Source organism: Gymnogyps californianus, chromosome 27 (genome assembly GCF_018139145.2).
Source record: "Gymnogyps californianus isolate 813 chromosome 27, ASM1813914v2, whole genome shotgun sequence".
Taxonomy (NCBI): domain Eukaryota; kingdom Metazoa; phylum Chordata; class Aves; order Accipitriformes; family Cathartidae; genus Gymnogyps; species Gymnogyps californianus.
The window spans coordinates 7,021,036-7,036,944 of NC_059497.1; the positions used below are offsets into that span (position 1 = coordinate 7,021,036).

Consider the following 15,909-nt stretch of genomic DNA (forward strand, 5'->3'; position numbering starts at 1 on the left):
TTTTTTCAGTACTCAGGTTCATCTCCTCCTCTCCGGGCGCAAATCCATTCTGTTTCAAATACCCATCCTCAGTCCTGTGTACTTCACTCTAGCTTTACATCTGGCTCCTTCCAGAAGCGTACAGCCCCTCTGACTGTTTCATGGGAGAGAGACTCTCCCTCCCAAATGGCTCCTTTATGAAGCCCAGAAAACCAAATCCAGGTGCCTGTTTGGAAAATTCCTACATAGCAACAGGGCAGAAAAGGGTGAGACTAGACAGGGGCTCTCCATGTCCCTCAGCAGTGCAGTTTTTCCTGCTCTAGTTTAAGTCGCACCCCGTGGCCACCAGCCTTACACCATGAGATGTTTCAGCCTATTTCAGGCCAGGGTCAGTACCTTATCAGCGTGATGGCCTTGCTCCTCAGGTTTTGTTCTGTGGCTCTGAATGGCTCTTCCAATCTCTAATATAATTGATTTTATTACTTACTTTAAATTCTAGATGCAAGGTCTGGAGCTGAGCCTGGACGTTGGCTGGGAGCTGGTGAAGGCTCGTGGCACACTCACAGCAGCTTACAGCAGGAGGTAGCATGTTGCAGCAGCCAGTTCCTTAACATGGATTTCACCTTCTGATAGGGCAAATTGCATAACCCAGGTGAGCAGGGACAGATCCAGTCACTCCTCTCACCTCTCTCCCATTGCAGCAGGACATGGCCGTGCCTGGCTGCAGCCTTTATGGCCACCTGCTCATGACTCCCTGTGTCATTTGCCATCTAAAATCTTCCTTAGCTCCTGGACACTAGTGTTGCCCCCTGTACTTTCATTCTTTGCTCCCATTCTTTCCTCATCGCTTTTCCCAAAATGAGGACCCAGGTTTTCTCTTGGTCAGGTCAGATTAAACACACCAGGAAAACACATGGTTGGGGTCGGGGTCAGGGCTGAGTTTCAGAGCAAGGGAAGGTCTAACGTAGTTAATCATTCACAAACACGGCCCCTTCCCTTCCCGGCACAGGGCCCGCCGGCAGGTTATTGATTTGTCAGCAGGCTGCAGGGCTCTCTGCTGAGGGCGAGATGGGGTGGTGCCTTCCAAAGCAGGGACTGATCACCTCAACATGTGCACAACAAGGGGGTTGTTGCAAGCGAGGGCCCATTTCCGTGCTGATCCTGGGTGCATCTGTCACAGGCTGACACAGGAGCAATTAGCCCTGGGCTGAATGTTTGCACTGTTGTGGGGTCCGTCTTTACATGTTAATGCCTCCTGGCTGTTTTGGTGGTGTGGCAGAGAATGAGAGGTTGGTTTTAGATACGTATGTTTTAATCCTAGGGTGACTATACACATGAGGAAATTGCTAAGGACATAAATGTAAGAAGAGTCACACTGGATCAGACATACGCCTGCTGAGCTCAGTATTATTTCTCTCGTGGTGGCCCACAGCAATGGCCTTGGGAAGTATGTAGAAGAGGGCCAGTGTAACAGCATCACTACCGCAGGATATTCTCCCCACCTTCAGAGATTCCTGTCTCAGAGAATTCCTGAACAACTAGCCTGTATTTTCTCATCCCAAACTATCACCTGGCTACAGGTTTTTGCTTGTCTGTTTTATCCTGCCCCATTCCCCACAGGTAGCTGAATGCCTTGCCAGGGTCCGTGAAGGTAACACAGAGTCTCCTCCTGCATCGGAGGTCCTGTATTGTTACAGGAATAGGTATTTTTTAGTGTTGGCAAGGAATTTCTTCCAAATGGTCTTGACAGAGATCTTCATGTATTTTGGTTTTGTTTTAATCTTCCTTCGCAACACTGGGTGCAGTTCACTTGGGATCATCTGATCTGGTCTAATCCTCCTCTAGAAGACCGGCCTCACACCCTGCCTAGGGCAGCTTGGTGTGAACTTTTATGGGGCCTCCTATTGCACAGCCCGGACCTTTGGCTGTTGCAAAATACGCTCTCAGCTTTGCAGAGGCTGGAGAGGGACAAGGTTCCTGACATCAAGTAAAGCAGCACCTTCGTTAGCCTTTTGGAGAGGTGGAAGGGGAAGAGAAACAGGGATTTTGTTCTTTTTTTTCTCTATAGATTGGGACGGGAATGGCAGGTAACTGTTGTATAGAATGTATATATGGAATGGCTAGACTGTTGTATAAAGCCTAGCTCGCAAGAGGAAAAACAGTACTTTCCTGTGCTGTGTGATGAGATTTTTAGTTGGTTTAGCACTGGCTGCAGTCATGTACCGCCTAAACTAGCTCATCTGGCCATTCAGGTCTGGATGTCACTTATGGACCACATTGTCAGTAGTCCACGGCTGCATGAGCAGACAGCACTGTGTCCTTTTCTGCCTGAATGTATTGATGTGAACTAAATGAATCATGGAAATCAATAGAAGACAACCAGAATGGAACGCTCTGTTTCGCTAGATTGGTTTAAAATCGGAAACCATTGCAGCTCTCTCTGTAGGCCTCTCCCTGCCCCCATGTCCAGGGTACAGAAGGGTCACCCTGTAGCAGAAGGTATGTACACAGCAGATTTCCATTTCCTCAGCAAGTTGAATATCAACAAGCCCTGCCTGGAAAGGGGGGCAAACACTGCTCTGCTGTCGGGGCAGTGGGGATAGGGCCCTGCAAAGGAACTGGTTGTGCAAGTGGAGGTGCACCCGGCTACCTGGGATGCACAGGTCTGAGTGGGACGCTGCAAATCTTGTGACAAACCAGTTCGTATCGCTGGGCTTTGATTGCAGTACAAGATGTTTATCCCATCACGCATACCTTTTTATCTCAAGTGCTGCACTCAGCAAACGGAGGAACAATTTGGGGAGAATGCACAACAAGTGGAAATGCTTAATCCACTGATCTCAGGCCAAACCTCCATGGGAGGACATGGATTCTCCATGAGGGTTTTGGGAATGTTTGCTGGGTGCCAAGAAATACCTTTAATTTAGAGCTGAAAACTATCCAACTAGACAGGGCTGAATTAATTTCTGACCTAAACACTCCCCGTTCCAGATGGGCTGGAAATCCTTAAATATGGGAATGATGAGTACAGAAGACATAGCTAGAGTAGTTTGTACAAGGGAAGGAATCATTCCTCTCCTGAACACTGAACATGTGCAATAGGCATATCTCTAATTACATGATTATACCCTGTTTATACGTGGTCCTCCCCCTGCAGGGAGTGTCAAAATAGGTGGAAGGATGTGCTTGAGCTGCCAGACTGGAACCCCAAAGGGCTGGGCTCTCCTTTTGTTTTGCGAGATTTCTTACGTGATAGTCAGCAGAACTGCAGCAGAATGTGTGTACACAGGAGATTAACATTTCACGAGCAAGTTTAATATCAGCATTCTCTACCTTGATCATTTGACTTTGTAACCTTAATGTGCTATTAGCGTGGCTTCTTGTAGATAATCCTTAAATAAGATCCTGTTTTTAATGGCCTTAAATACATTCCCTGTTTTTAAATCTTGTATTATTTGTTCTTCCAACTGTTTTAATCCTGCTCCTGCAAGCATGGACTTGACTACCTGCCCTATTTTTTTGTTCTCTGCAAGTCCTCATTGCAGGGGCTGCTTCCATTCCCTGCTTGTTTTAAATGCTACTTCAGCCCTGACTTTCACACAGTACTTCTTCCCTGCCTGCTTCCCTGCTGGTCTGTGGTAACAAACCTCCATCTGACATTTGTCGAAGCTGAAACAGCTTCTCCATCAAGTCCACTTATTTTTCCTTTACAATTAAAAGGCCTTCTGAGTTACTCACCTATTCACAGTGCCACCTCTGTATTGTGAGTTTTGTGTTGCTGCACTGGTTGGTACCCCTCTGTCTCAAATTATGTCAGACTTTGGTAACTGTATTGCCAGTATTGGTTAAACTTCTTGGCCCAGGTTCTGCTCGTTACCTGGGAGTAAACTGACCCTAGCCTACAAATTTTGTTGTGTTCTCCACCACATCTAACTTTTGGTTTAGATACTGAAAATATACATTGTCCTGTCCTGCTACAATAATTGGCCTCTTTTTGTGTGGGTAACTAAAATCACCCGTTAGACTGGATCTCTCTCACTGTGAAGTTAACCTTCTTCCCCTGGTCAAGCAGTAGCACCGTCTACCAACTTATTCATATTTCCAGTGTTTGGACATTCCTATCTGTACTGATTCTTTGCTGCATGGTCCTTTTGACCAAGAAACCAGTCAGCTGATGGTGCAGTTAGCAAATGTGGCAAACAGTTCACATCCTGTACTGGTTTTGGCTGGGATAGAGTTACAGTTCTTCATAGTAGCTTGTATGGGGCTGTGTTTTGGATCTGTGCTGAAAACAGTGTTGATAACACAGGGATGTTTTAGCTGTTGCTGAGCAGTGCTTGCACAGCGTCAAGGCCTTTCTGCTCCTCACCCGGCCCTGCCAGCGGGTGGGCTGGGGGTGCACAGCGGGTGGGTTGGGAGGGGACACAGCTGGGACAGCTGACCCCAACCGACCAAAGGGATATTCCACACCATATGATGTCGTGCTCAGCAATAAAAATGGGGAGTGGAGGATGGCGGGGGCTGCCGTTGCTTGGGGACTGGCTGGGCATCAGTCAGTTCGTGGTGAGCAATTGCTTTCTTTTGCATCACTTGTTTTTCTTGGTTTTTATTTTCCTCTCTTTGTTGGTTCCCCCCCCTTTTTTTTAAATTTCTTTTTAATTATTAAACTGTCTTTATCTCAACCCATGAATTTTTCTCACTTTTACCCTTCTGATTCTCCCCCCATCCCACTGGGAGTGAGTGAGTGAGCGGCTGTGTGGTGCTTAGTTGCTGGCCAGGGTAAAACCATGACACATCTGTAGTCCGGAGATGCCACTGGCAGGGCTGTGTCCATCTGTGATGGTCAGGCAGCATGGTTTGGGTGAAGTGTCACAGATCTGAGTCAGTTCTTGCTATCTTAAGTGCATACAGGGTGGTTTTAAAGAGAATCCAATGGACTGTTGACCAATACAGCAGGTAGGAACATAAACTCGTCTGTGGACTGTCTCAGATTTGAGATCCTCAGTGAACTCGTGGTGTCACTGATTGACCGCAGAGGAGCATCGGAACAGAGCTGAGCATTCATTTCCCCGTTAGCCCTGAAGAGCTACACGCACTGTACGTACTGACTCAGCCAAAGAGCTCCAGGTGGTACAGTAACCGGCGGAGGGGTGCATATACAAGGCAGAACGGCTTTGCAGGTGCACTGCAGGACCCCCACTGCAACCAGTGCACCCAGTTGAGCACTGCACTGGCCTTATGGTGCAGGTGCACATGGCAACAACCCCTCTTCACTGACACCTGTGTCAACACCAATTAACCACCAGTTTAGCTGGATCAGCAGCACTATAAATCTGGCCTGGAAGGCAGGGGGTGCCAAGAAGTAGCACGAGAGGGTCCCAGTAGACAGAAGCTGCACTTCATGCTGTGCTGCTCCAAGTATGTGCAGCACTGGGCACTGTGGCTTCACCTTTCCCAAAATCAGGAACTGTGTCTCAGGTACAGGCCAGCTGCACACAGACGTTGCCTTTCAGTGCTAGCATACTGGGTTTCCAACAGAAATCCCCAAATCCCAGCAGGGGCCTGGAGGGAAGGGATGGAACCAGATCCCCCTGAGTGGTGCTGGCATTGTGGGGGCCTTGTGGAGCATCAGCACCAGAGTCAAACAGAGGGACCTCTGGCTGCAGCAGGGATCGAGCTGCTGAGGGCACTGAGCCTCCAAATTGCTGCTGACACCTGCAGCTACATCCCTCACTCCTGGTTATTCCTTATCAAGGGAGGTTCCTCCCACCAGAGTCTGAAGCTGCTCCTTTCTCCAAGCATCTTTTCTCCTCAGGAGTTGGGTCCTGTGTTTGCCGAGTCCCGGCACTTCTGGCCTCCTGCCCTTTTTGGTGCTAGCCCCTTGGACCTGCCACAGTTTGACACAGAGAACTGAGTCCTTCTGCCTGTTTTAGAGAACAGGAGACACAGACTGCTCCCTCCCCAGGAAAGCACGAGGCAGCAAGTTCTTGAAGCCACGTCCTCATGCTCCATTGCCAGAGATTCCGAATTAACCAGGGATTCTGCAACGAGCTGCGGTCTGGATGTTTGCCATGGAAAGAGCACGCTGTTAATAGTGTTCCAGGCAGTGTGCAGAGCCAGCTGCTCGAGGAGGGGAAGGATACCTGTGCTGACATGGCTTTGCTTATTTTCCCTTGCTCTCAGGGCATCTCTTCCAGCTGGGTTTGAACAAAGGCAGAGGGTGACTCCTGGCAGCACTCAGACAAGAGCACTCTGCCTCTGCACGCACAGTGATTAAGGCTAGCAACTGTCTCCCTTCCTCTGAGGGAATTCAGAGGCTCCTGGAAGATAAGGAACATGAAAGGGGAAGGAGAAGCACAGCTGAGTATACACACACTCCCTGCTGCTTCCCTGGCGAGAAGCGTGGATAAACACATCCATGCAGGGAACTCTCCTAGCGCAGCTTCTCGCCCCAGGGACACGTGGCTCCTATCGATGCCACAGATTGCCCTGAAAGACTTTTCAAGGACAGACTTTGCCTGCAGTTCTGACCTGTCCTGCCAGACTAACACTCGCCAGGGAAGGCAGGCTGCTGGAAAAAAACACAGCTCTGGCTCTTTTGCTTTGGCCTCCTCTGGCGGCTGCACGGCAGCTGCTTTGCTCAGAACATGCCCCACTTTCAGGCCCAACTGCATTTATGAGATTACAGCCTGCCTTGGGCTGTTCCCCTCCACCCCCAGCCTGCACGTCTGTTGTAATTGTGCCAAGGAGGGAAGGGTAACTGTGTATTTCTCTGTGCAGAAGCTATATCTGAACAGTCTTTTAACCAAAGACAAAACTGAAGCCCCTAGGAAGTGACCATGTAATGATCAAGAGATATATCCTCTGCCACAAGATGTTTCCACCCGTGTGGCTCTCAGATTCGGACATGCAGTACTTAAAAAGCTGAATTGCAGCAACCCCTCAGTTGGACTGTGCCACTCTTGATTAAGTTTTAGGAAAGATGCAAGAAACAATTTTTCCAGAGCCTGGCTTCCCCCTCTCAGGAGATGGAAGTGTTATCTCGGTGACCCAGGAACCTGCTCACTCTTCCTCAGTGATTGCATTTAGGGAGCAAAGCACTTGATTTTTACTCTGTGCATGGTCAGATAATTTTCAGACGCCTGTGCACTTCCTCTGAAGCACACTCCTGCAAAGATAGCCTTGGCTTCCCTCCCTCATCTGGGGGGTGCAGCCCCACAGTTCAGTAACTCTCATCTGGATTGCTAGGCCACCATCTCCCTCTTCTCTACCATCACCGACACAAAAAGGTCCAGCTGCACTTGTAAGAAAGCTGCACTTTAAGAACCTGGCTGACTCGCAACTCAGCACAAAAGTATTTATGCTGAAATGCGTGACAGAAATTATTGGTTAAAAGGAGCATAAAGCTGGCTTTTATCAAAGCCCTCATTTTCTCTTTGTGCTTTTATGGCAAGTTCCACTCATCTGCTGTGGTTTCCTTCGGTGTCCCCCAGCAGCTGCAAAATACTTGGTGGTTTTAGGCAAAATACTTGGTGGTTTAGTGTTCCTTTGATTCCAGGGTTTGGCCTTTATTAACCTGGCTTTGCAGGAGGCAGGGAAGCATTTCCCTGCACCATTTGCTGAAGGACCCCGAAGCTATTTCCTCTCTATTGTTTCCTTTCCTCCTACTTTTCTTGTTCCTGCCAGGGAGTGTAATGTCAGGCACATCAAATGACCTTCAGAGAATATTCATAATAGATTTCAGATATCCCTCTTCTCCCAAACACCCACACGTTGTAGAAACTGCCTGTGCTGATACGGCAGTATCTGTTCACACAGTGTAATAGTTCTGCTCTGTAGCGCTGGTGGTTTAGAGAAATAGGCAAGGCAAGATACGCAGGAGATGTAATGCCAAAAATACCTCTCCTAGCAAAACTGGCCTTGTTTTTATCAATCCACAGCTCTTTTCTGAACTCTGCTGAGCTCCTCGTCTCCATACATGGTGGCAGCGGGTTCTGCAGACACACTGAGCTGAAGGCATTGCAAAGATCGTACCTTAAGCCCTCCCGGCTGCCTACGTGAGGACTAGCCGAACGGCAGAGCTCTAGAACACAGCAGGGAGGCAAACAGCAAAGTCCTCCTCCAAGCTATTACTTCAAAGTCCATACTGTCATAACTGCTCTGCCAAAGATTTCTTCTGTTAAGAGATGAGCAATCATGGAGAGATCTTGGTGGTTGTCAGGCCCAGAAACCAGGACCTTTTTGCTGACTTGCAGAGCTGGGGAAAGAGGGAACCTTGAATTCCAGTCCCTGCTCCAAGCACCACTTACCTATTTCAGTGAAATGCACTTAATTTGGGGAAGGAAGAGTGTGAATGTGAATGACTTGTGGCAGTTACCTGGGACAGCTCAGCTGATCTCACAGCTTCCTGCTGCCAAAAATGGGAAGACCTTCATCCTGCCATTGCCTCCCGATTATCTCACGCTGGCTGCAGAGCTCAACTCCTGTGTTTCAACCCAGCAGCCCACGAACAGAAGCTTTAGACTAAGTTAGCAAATTGAACAGCCTCAGTAAAGGGTTCAGCAGCTGGCTTGAGGGAGAGGTTTAGGGGGAAAGGGAGCAGAGAGGTGAAGTTACATGAGGTGTCAATGTCAGCCTAAGCCCAGACCATGGTTTTGGGGCTCTGAACCAGTCTCAATAGCTGAGTCAGAGTGGAGCAAGATCTGTTTTTAACCGTCCTAAATACATTTATATTTATGGTATATAAACACCTAACCAATACAAACAGGCATGCCTTAAATCCAGATTGGGAAGCAGTTAGACAAAACTGTTATTATTTGTCCCCACCCAAAAGGAGCACTGATGCAAGGCCCTAAGTGCCGGAGGTTTTGTGTCCTGCCATGCACAGTCCTTACCCACCTCGCTGGTGGGACTGGCCGGCGCAAGGGGTGCAGGTTCATTACTATTCCCTCTCTTGGCAGTGCTACAGCCTAACACAGAATGTGTCTTATGAGTAAAGTCTATGCAGCTATTTATGTAGAAGAATCCATTTTCAAATTAATTTTAAAGCGACGATTATGTTTATTTGTGAGATTATCCAAATTTTTATTAGCTCTCATTAACACAAAAACTGTTCAGCGCTTCACTAGATGCTCCCAAATCTGATGTTGCTGTCTGTTGCATACACACAGCAGACCCTACCCCTAAGGCAAGGTTTGCAGACATTCTTCCTCTGAAGCTTGATTAACATCACAGTGGAACTGCTGGGGCTCAAATTCCACCAAGCGATGCTGCCTTTTCTCTCTTCACCATTTCCCCCCCCCAATTCTCACGTCACCTCTCGGAATATGAATTAGCCCAGGTGATGCGCTCCTCTGCATCAGCAGTCAAACTGCAGACAGAGCTCTACAGCATGGCTGCCCCTTCACTGGCACCAGGTCCCTGCCTGTGCTACTTGGATATCAAGGGTGTCTCTCATGCCTTCGCCAAGCTGCAAGAAGCCAAGATCCTGCCTGAGGCTGAAAGATCCCAAGATCTCATGGTACAAAAGTTTCCTCCCGTGAATTCCCAACAGACTGTACGTTTCTTCCTAGCATTTCCACAATCTGTGTGATCTTACTTTATATTTAAGGGTCAGCAGGCACCAAACCTGGATCCCATGGAGGATGTATCCATTCAGCACATCTCTCCTCTCACACTGACGGGCAGGAGGAGCTTTCATTACTCACCATCACTGAGCAATGTTGCACAGAAGTGGATTCAAATCGCTGCCGTACTGATGTGAAGGCCTTTGACCCGAGGTCTCCCATCTCTCCAGGAAGCGTTCTGCTGACTGGGAAACGCTGCCACCATCACCTCAGCTCTGTCCCAGTGCCACCCACCGACTACTCCCCAATATCATGAATCCACATGTACAATTTTTTTGAGAAGTGTCATTTACTCAGTGTTAATCAAGCTGATATCCACAAGCCTGTTCTGCACAGTGGTGTCTTCAAAATGAAACGATTGCACAGCACATTGTATATTTTAGTAACATGGACTATAATCTAGGTATTACAGGTCAAAACACATTCCCTAATAGACAACAATCTAAGTGAAAGTGTGAAATTAAAGTAACGTGACCCCACTATTACATTGTGCCTGTGCAGAACCCAAATGAAGGTCTCCTGCCCTTCTAGGTACACTTCCTTGATGAACCTGTTCAGTTACTGGGCTTAGGGCTACAAGACAAGACGGGCAGGAGGAAAGCAGCACAGTTTTCATGTCAAATGTGCATCTGACACATTTAGCAAGGACATAGCACAAGACTCACCTCCTACTCGAAAGCCTTAATCACCAGACTACGGAGTTATGCCTCTCTGTCCCCCATTAATAAATCCTGACTGCCCACAGCAGAGGTTTCTGATAGAGCAGCCAACATCTTGGTTGTTCTACATTAAGGCAGAGTCTCCAAATCTTAAAAGAGCAGGAGCTCAAGCACTGGAAGAAGAAAGGACTTGTTTCTCACTCATCCACTGTCACGATGCCTTTCTGGAAAACCTACCTGAGGCTGTGCCTGCCTTACAGACTCCTGCCAGCAAAACTGTTTTAGTACAGGAGTGAGGAAAACGTCTCTCCCACAGCCTTGTGGCAGCAACACTGCTAATCTTTAAGTACAACCGGTCTTGATTTTGGTGGCAAATAAAACTTGATCATCCTAGTGCAATGACAGTTGTGCCTTTACAGCTGCACTGGTACCAGAAGTGTTTATTAGCGTAGTATACTGATACACCTCCTGCAGTAAGGCATGTCCTCTGTGACCCAAGACGATCACTGCAAAGCTGCTGTATTATTCATACAGGGGTTTGCAAATGGAGAATGCAAACTGGACCACAATTACCAAAAGATAAATACAGTGAGAACCATGGCTGCTGCAGCCTCCTTCAATCAGCTTTGCGCCCATCTTTTAAAAGGCAGAGACCAAAACTGGACACGATATCCCAGCATTGCTCCTACCAGCTGCTTTTACAGAAGAGAAATTCCTTCCCGACTTTTCTGTTTCATACACACGCGGCTGTTTTAACATTCTTCAGCACTGAGACATGCAGTCACTGGACACTGCTTGTCCAATGGTTCAGATACTTTTCAGGTTGGAATCTCTTCATTCTTGCTGCCTGGAAATACTATGATCTTGCACATTTTCTTTATTTGCCTCTCTATCAGCCCATGCTGTCTGCAAACTCTACCTGTATCTTATTTTATTTCCAAGTACTCAGTTAATAAAACTGCATACAATGTTAGCTAAAATGCCTTACACACACTTTAGGTGCCATATACTCTTACAGGGTACAGTTGTCAGGTAGGATGAGGTTTTAGAGAACCTAAATGTTAGGGTTTGGGGCAGGGAACATGTCTTCTGAAAATCAACAGAAGATATGGCCTTAAACCCTATAACCGCTTTGGCTGTAGTTCAGACAATTTAAGCTGCCACAATGATTCAATGCAGCAGTCCTGTCCTCCCCTTGCCCTTGTGCCAGCACCCACATTTACATGGCTGTGTCACAAACCGATCGGCCTGAAAGACATCTTAGCATGTTTGAAAAACAGCAGCCACACAAGGAAGAAGTGACAGAGAGCAGCCAGACACTGGCGGATCACGCTATTTGGCAAAATTCTCGCGGTGAGCTGTCCCTGCAGGTCACAGGGGACCCTCCCATCGATGACGTCCCTCCCATGTGGGCTCAGGTGAGGAGCTGGCTGTGCCGGTGCTGCGCTTCTTTGCGCTGGTCAGTCCGTGGATCTGGGCTGTGGGGTGACCAGCTGGGCTGTAGGTCAGTCAAGCCGTGGCGTAGGCAGGCTGTGGTCAGTCAGGTACGGGGCAGCCGGGCCGTGGGCTGCCAACCGGCAAGGCTGCGGGGTGGCCAAGCCGCGGTCGGTCCGCTGGGCCTTGGCTCAGTCTGTCGCTGTCAGGCAGCAGGGCAGCCAGGCTGCAGGGCAGGCGGGGTTCCCGGTGGCCAAGCCCAGCTCCCCAAGCAGGTGCCCAGGACCATCGCCCCCAGCCCCAGCCCGGGCGGCAGCGCCGGTGTCACTCGTGGGCCACGCGCTCCAGCGCCACGTAGAAGCTGTCCTTGTCGTCGAGGCAGTGCCAGCCGATGGGCCCCGCCTCGCAGTCGGCGCACACCAGGAACTTGACGTTGCCCACGTCGCGGGTGAAGCCGACGTTCTCGAAGGAGAACATGTCGCGCACCAGCCAGTGCTCCCGCACCACGTCCCCGCCGCCGCCGCCCGCTGCCGCCGCCGCCTTCTTCCTCATGGCGGGCAGGAGGAGCTGCGGGAGACACAGCGTCACCGCCCCGCCCGCAGGGGGCGCCCGCGCCACGCTCCGCCCCGCCCCGCCCGCAGGGGGCGCCTCTCCCTCCCGCCTTCCCGCCGCCTCCCTCAGCTCGCTCCCTCCCCCGCATCCCGGTACCTCACGGCGGGCGAAGGTGGCGGCGCCGGGCAGCAGCACCCGGGACCCGCAGCGCTGGCACAGCACTGCCTTCAGGTTCCGGCCCTGCGCGCACACCAGCTCGGCCGAGCCCGCCGCGGCGGCGGGAGGAGGAGGAGACGGAGGAGGCGCCGCCGCCGACTCCATCTCGGCGCAGGCCGCCGCCATGGCCGCGCAGGCGCGGTGGGTGCCGCCACCGCCCGAGGGGCGGGGCCAGGGCAGCGACGTCGGGCGGCGCCGTGCGCCTGCGCGGCGCTGAGGCGGGGGGTCCGCGGGGTCGAGGCCGGCCCGGCCCGGGGCTCTCGCATCTCGCCACCGGCTCGGTCCGGGCCGCGGCCCAGCGACCTCCGCCCGCCCCTCGGTGCCGTTGGGCAGGGGAGCCGTGGGCGCAGACAGCCCACGAGCAGCCGCCGTGTTGTGAAGCAGCGAGGCTTAGTGGCCCCTGAGCTCCTGCCAGGCCCCTGGTGTCTGAGGTGACTGCCGCGGCTGTGGGGGTGCCCCGCGGCTCGGCCTCGCCGCCAGCCCCCCGTGAGCCGCTGTGGAGGCCCCTCTGCTAAGGCATGGGTGAGGCGAGGGGGGCCTGCCAAAGCTTCCCGTCCCCGCTCCGCAGATGGGAGGGCGGCACGAGCTGAGCGGCAGTGGAGGATCCCTGTGTGAAACCAGGCTGTTGCACAAGCTGGTAGTGAGCAGTTGGCAGCAAAAGCCTGTCTGTTTGCCTGCCGGCTGGGCCCATCAGGGACAGTCACTTCCCGGGCATGGGAGTCTGGAAACGCTTGGCTTCTGTTACAGCAGTCAGAGAAAGCAGAGCTCAGCTGATGCTGGACAAGGGGGAATTGTCTCCCTGCGAAGCTGCTGCACATACTTTGCATGTAGTGATTGCATCAGCATTTCTGAGAGCCTGGGCTATGCTCTTTCCTGCAGCACGCAGCAGCTCGCTTAGCTGCTTGGTACAGAGGGAGCCCCCTCAAAAATGGGGAAGAATAGGAGAAGAGTGCACCAAAAGGGGCAAGGTGCTGACATTTGGAGCAAAGTGTTTTCCAGGAGAGGAAAGCAGAGTTGAGCCTGACCCTGAAGAGCCTGAGAAAAGCAAGAGGCCGTGTCAGCGCTTACAGGCAGCAGTGCTGGAGACGAGGTCCGGGGGCCCAAGGGACTCTGTTGGGCTTGCTCTTCACTGAGCCTCTTTGAGGCGCTGTGGCTTTGTGTTGATCTTGGGACCTGCTGCTGGCAGCCCACTGTGGGCACTGTTGGGAAGATTGAGACAGGCCTGTTGATTGTAGCCACAGCTTCTTTAGGGGGTAAAACAGATCCCAGAAGAGCCCTGATTCTTGCTTTTTCCTGACCATTTACTGTAAATATGCACTATCCTCCTGCTACCTCGCTGTCTCCTGACTGGCTGCTCCTGAGAGCTCTCAGGAGAAGCCAGAAATGGGAACTGATGTTCGAGGTACTAAATAAAGATACAGGATTTCATCAGTGATCCAGCTGTTCACCTCAGGCTCCAGCCTGGGCGATTGCAGTCTTGAATGCTGCATCGTCAGCCTCAGCTCTGCTCCCTGCCGTGAGTTGGAAGGTGAGTGTGGCTGGAAGACACAAACCCCGCAGTCCTGTGAAGCAGGTCAGTGTTTGTAAGGCAGAAACAGCGTATGGGGCATCGGAGCTCCTGAGCCGTCTCTGGGTGCGTGCTGGGGAGCCAGAGGGGGGCTTGCAGAGCCGAGAGGGGAGCAGATGCAATGAGGGTGGTGCAAAGCTCAGCAACACCCACCGCAAGCAGCTGTGGGGCACTCGCTGCTCAAAAGCCAGTCACACAAACCAACCGCAGAAAGGTCTTGATTTGCCTGAAAGAGGGAATGGATTTGGCTGGTGGCTGAGCAGGAGCCGGGGTGTCTCTGTTCACTGAGGAACTGCGCTGAGGCGGGGACTGCACCCGCAGCGGTTCAGCAGTGACTGGCACAGCCGTGCAACTTGGTGACAGCTCCGGTGAGCTGAAAGGGCTGACTTGGTCCTGTCCTCGCGGCGGTGCAGTGACTTCCCCTGAAGAGTGGTGACGGAGCGGGCTTGGCTGGGCTGTGCTGGAACACTGCAGGGAGCAAAGAGGACATTTCCACATGTCCTCAGTTCTGCTGTCTCCAATTCCCAACCTGAGGAACTTTGTTCAGCTTTCCTCTGCCGCTGTGAAACGCTGGGCGCAGGCAGCAGGTTTATCTGTGGAGGAGGTTGTGCTGCCAAGTTTCTGGATCCTCCCTTGCCTGAGATGTGTCCTCCCTCCATGGGGTTTGGTGCTTGTGGCACCAGAGAGAGGGTTTCCTGCAGTTCAGCAGTTCCCTGCTACCACAGTGCAGGAGTTTCCTGCAGAAACGGACGGTGCCCAACAGCGGCTGGTGACAGGCGTTCAGATCTGCTCTGCAGCCAGAGCAATTCAGGAGCTCAGAGAAGTCACAGGATCCCCGTGCTTGGAGATACTCTGTGCTCAATGGAACAAGGTCCTGAGAAATCTGATCCAAACTGGATCTACTCCGAGCAGGATTACAGATCACCAGATTGCCTCTGCCAACCGTGATTATTCTTCGATTCTGTGATTTCTTTCCTTCCTGTGTAAGTGCAAACACCACTTTTACAAAAACAACCCAGAGTGAACGTGCCCAGGAGCCCTGGCTCTGTCTCTGCTCTGGCTTGAGAGCCAGACAGCCTGTGCTGCCTCAAAGGCGCCCGAGCAGTGAGAGTGTTTTCACTTATCCCCCTCCAGAACTTCAGAGCCTCCCAGCGGGTCACTTCTCCTGCCTCCCGGGACCAGCCAAGGGAAGCACTGCTCCTGCCCACACGTTTGCTGCGTGCAGGAGGTTCCAGTGGAGAAGGCATGAAGCAGAGGCCCTTGCCTCCCTGATCTGATTGTAGCATGCCAGGAAGTAACACGTTTGTAGGGCTTCAGCTTGGTTGTGTTAAGCGTGCACGTACTGATTTAGATGGTAACACAGGAAGTAGGGAGCGAGATCCTGGTCAGATGCGGGGGGGGAGAGGAAAGTAAGCCCTCTGCCTGGCCCGGGTGAAGTCCTTGCAGGTTGCAAGTCAAAAGCTAACAGTGTTGCATCAACACTTACCTCCATACCACCTGCTAGTCAAAGTAACTGGAGATGAAGCTTTCCTGGCAAGATCCACTGCCCATAAAAGCCCATTGAGTGGCACAACGCTGCAGTGCTGCCTCCCAGCCGTGGTCCACGACTGCTGCCGGGCAAGGCTGTGCTGAGCTGGGCTGGTTGTTCAGGGCTGGTTGCTGCTGCAGGGCTTGTCTTTGTTACAGTCCTCTGGAACTGCTCAAGAAATAAATAAAAAACCTACCAATGGGATCTTTGGCCAATTCTTAACATTCTTGGGGGGGAGCTGTCTGGTGTTGAAAATTCATGCTTAAATGTGCATTTTAGCATTTTCTCCTAGATTATTCATGAAGCAGGGAGCTTCACTCTTACTGGTCAGTGAGAATCAATACCAGC

At 51.4% G+C, this 15,909-nt stretch overlaps 1 protein-coding gene across 1 annotated transcript; it reads right to left on the reverse strand.

Annotated features, from left to right (window-relative positions):
* Window positions 1-10,687: 10,687 nt before the first annotated feature.
* On the reverse strand, window positions 10,688-12,592 carry RABIF (RAB interacting factor). The gene is made up of 2 exons (XM_050911312.1): window positions 12,407-12,592; window positions 10,688-12,265 (listed from the first exon to the last, which is right to left on the reverse strand). Exons 1-2 carry the CDS (start codon window positions 12,590-12,592, stop codon window positions 12,023-12,025), a joined length of 429 nt encoding a protein of 142 aa, XP_050767269.1. The 3' UTR covers window positions 10,688-12,022.
* Between the last annotated feature and the right edge of the window lie 3,317 nt (window positions 12,593-15,909).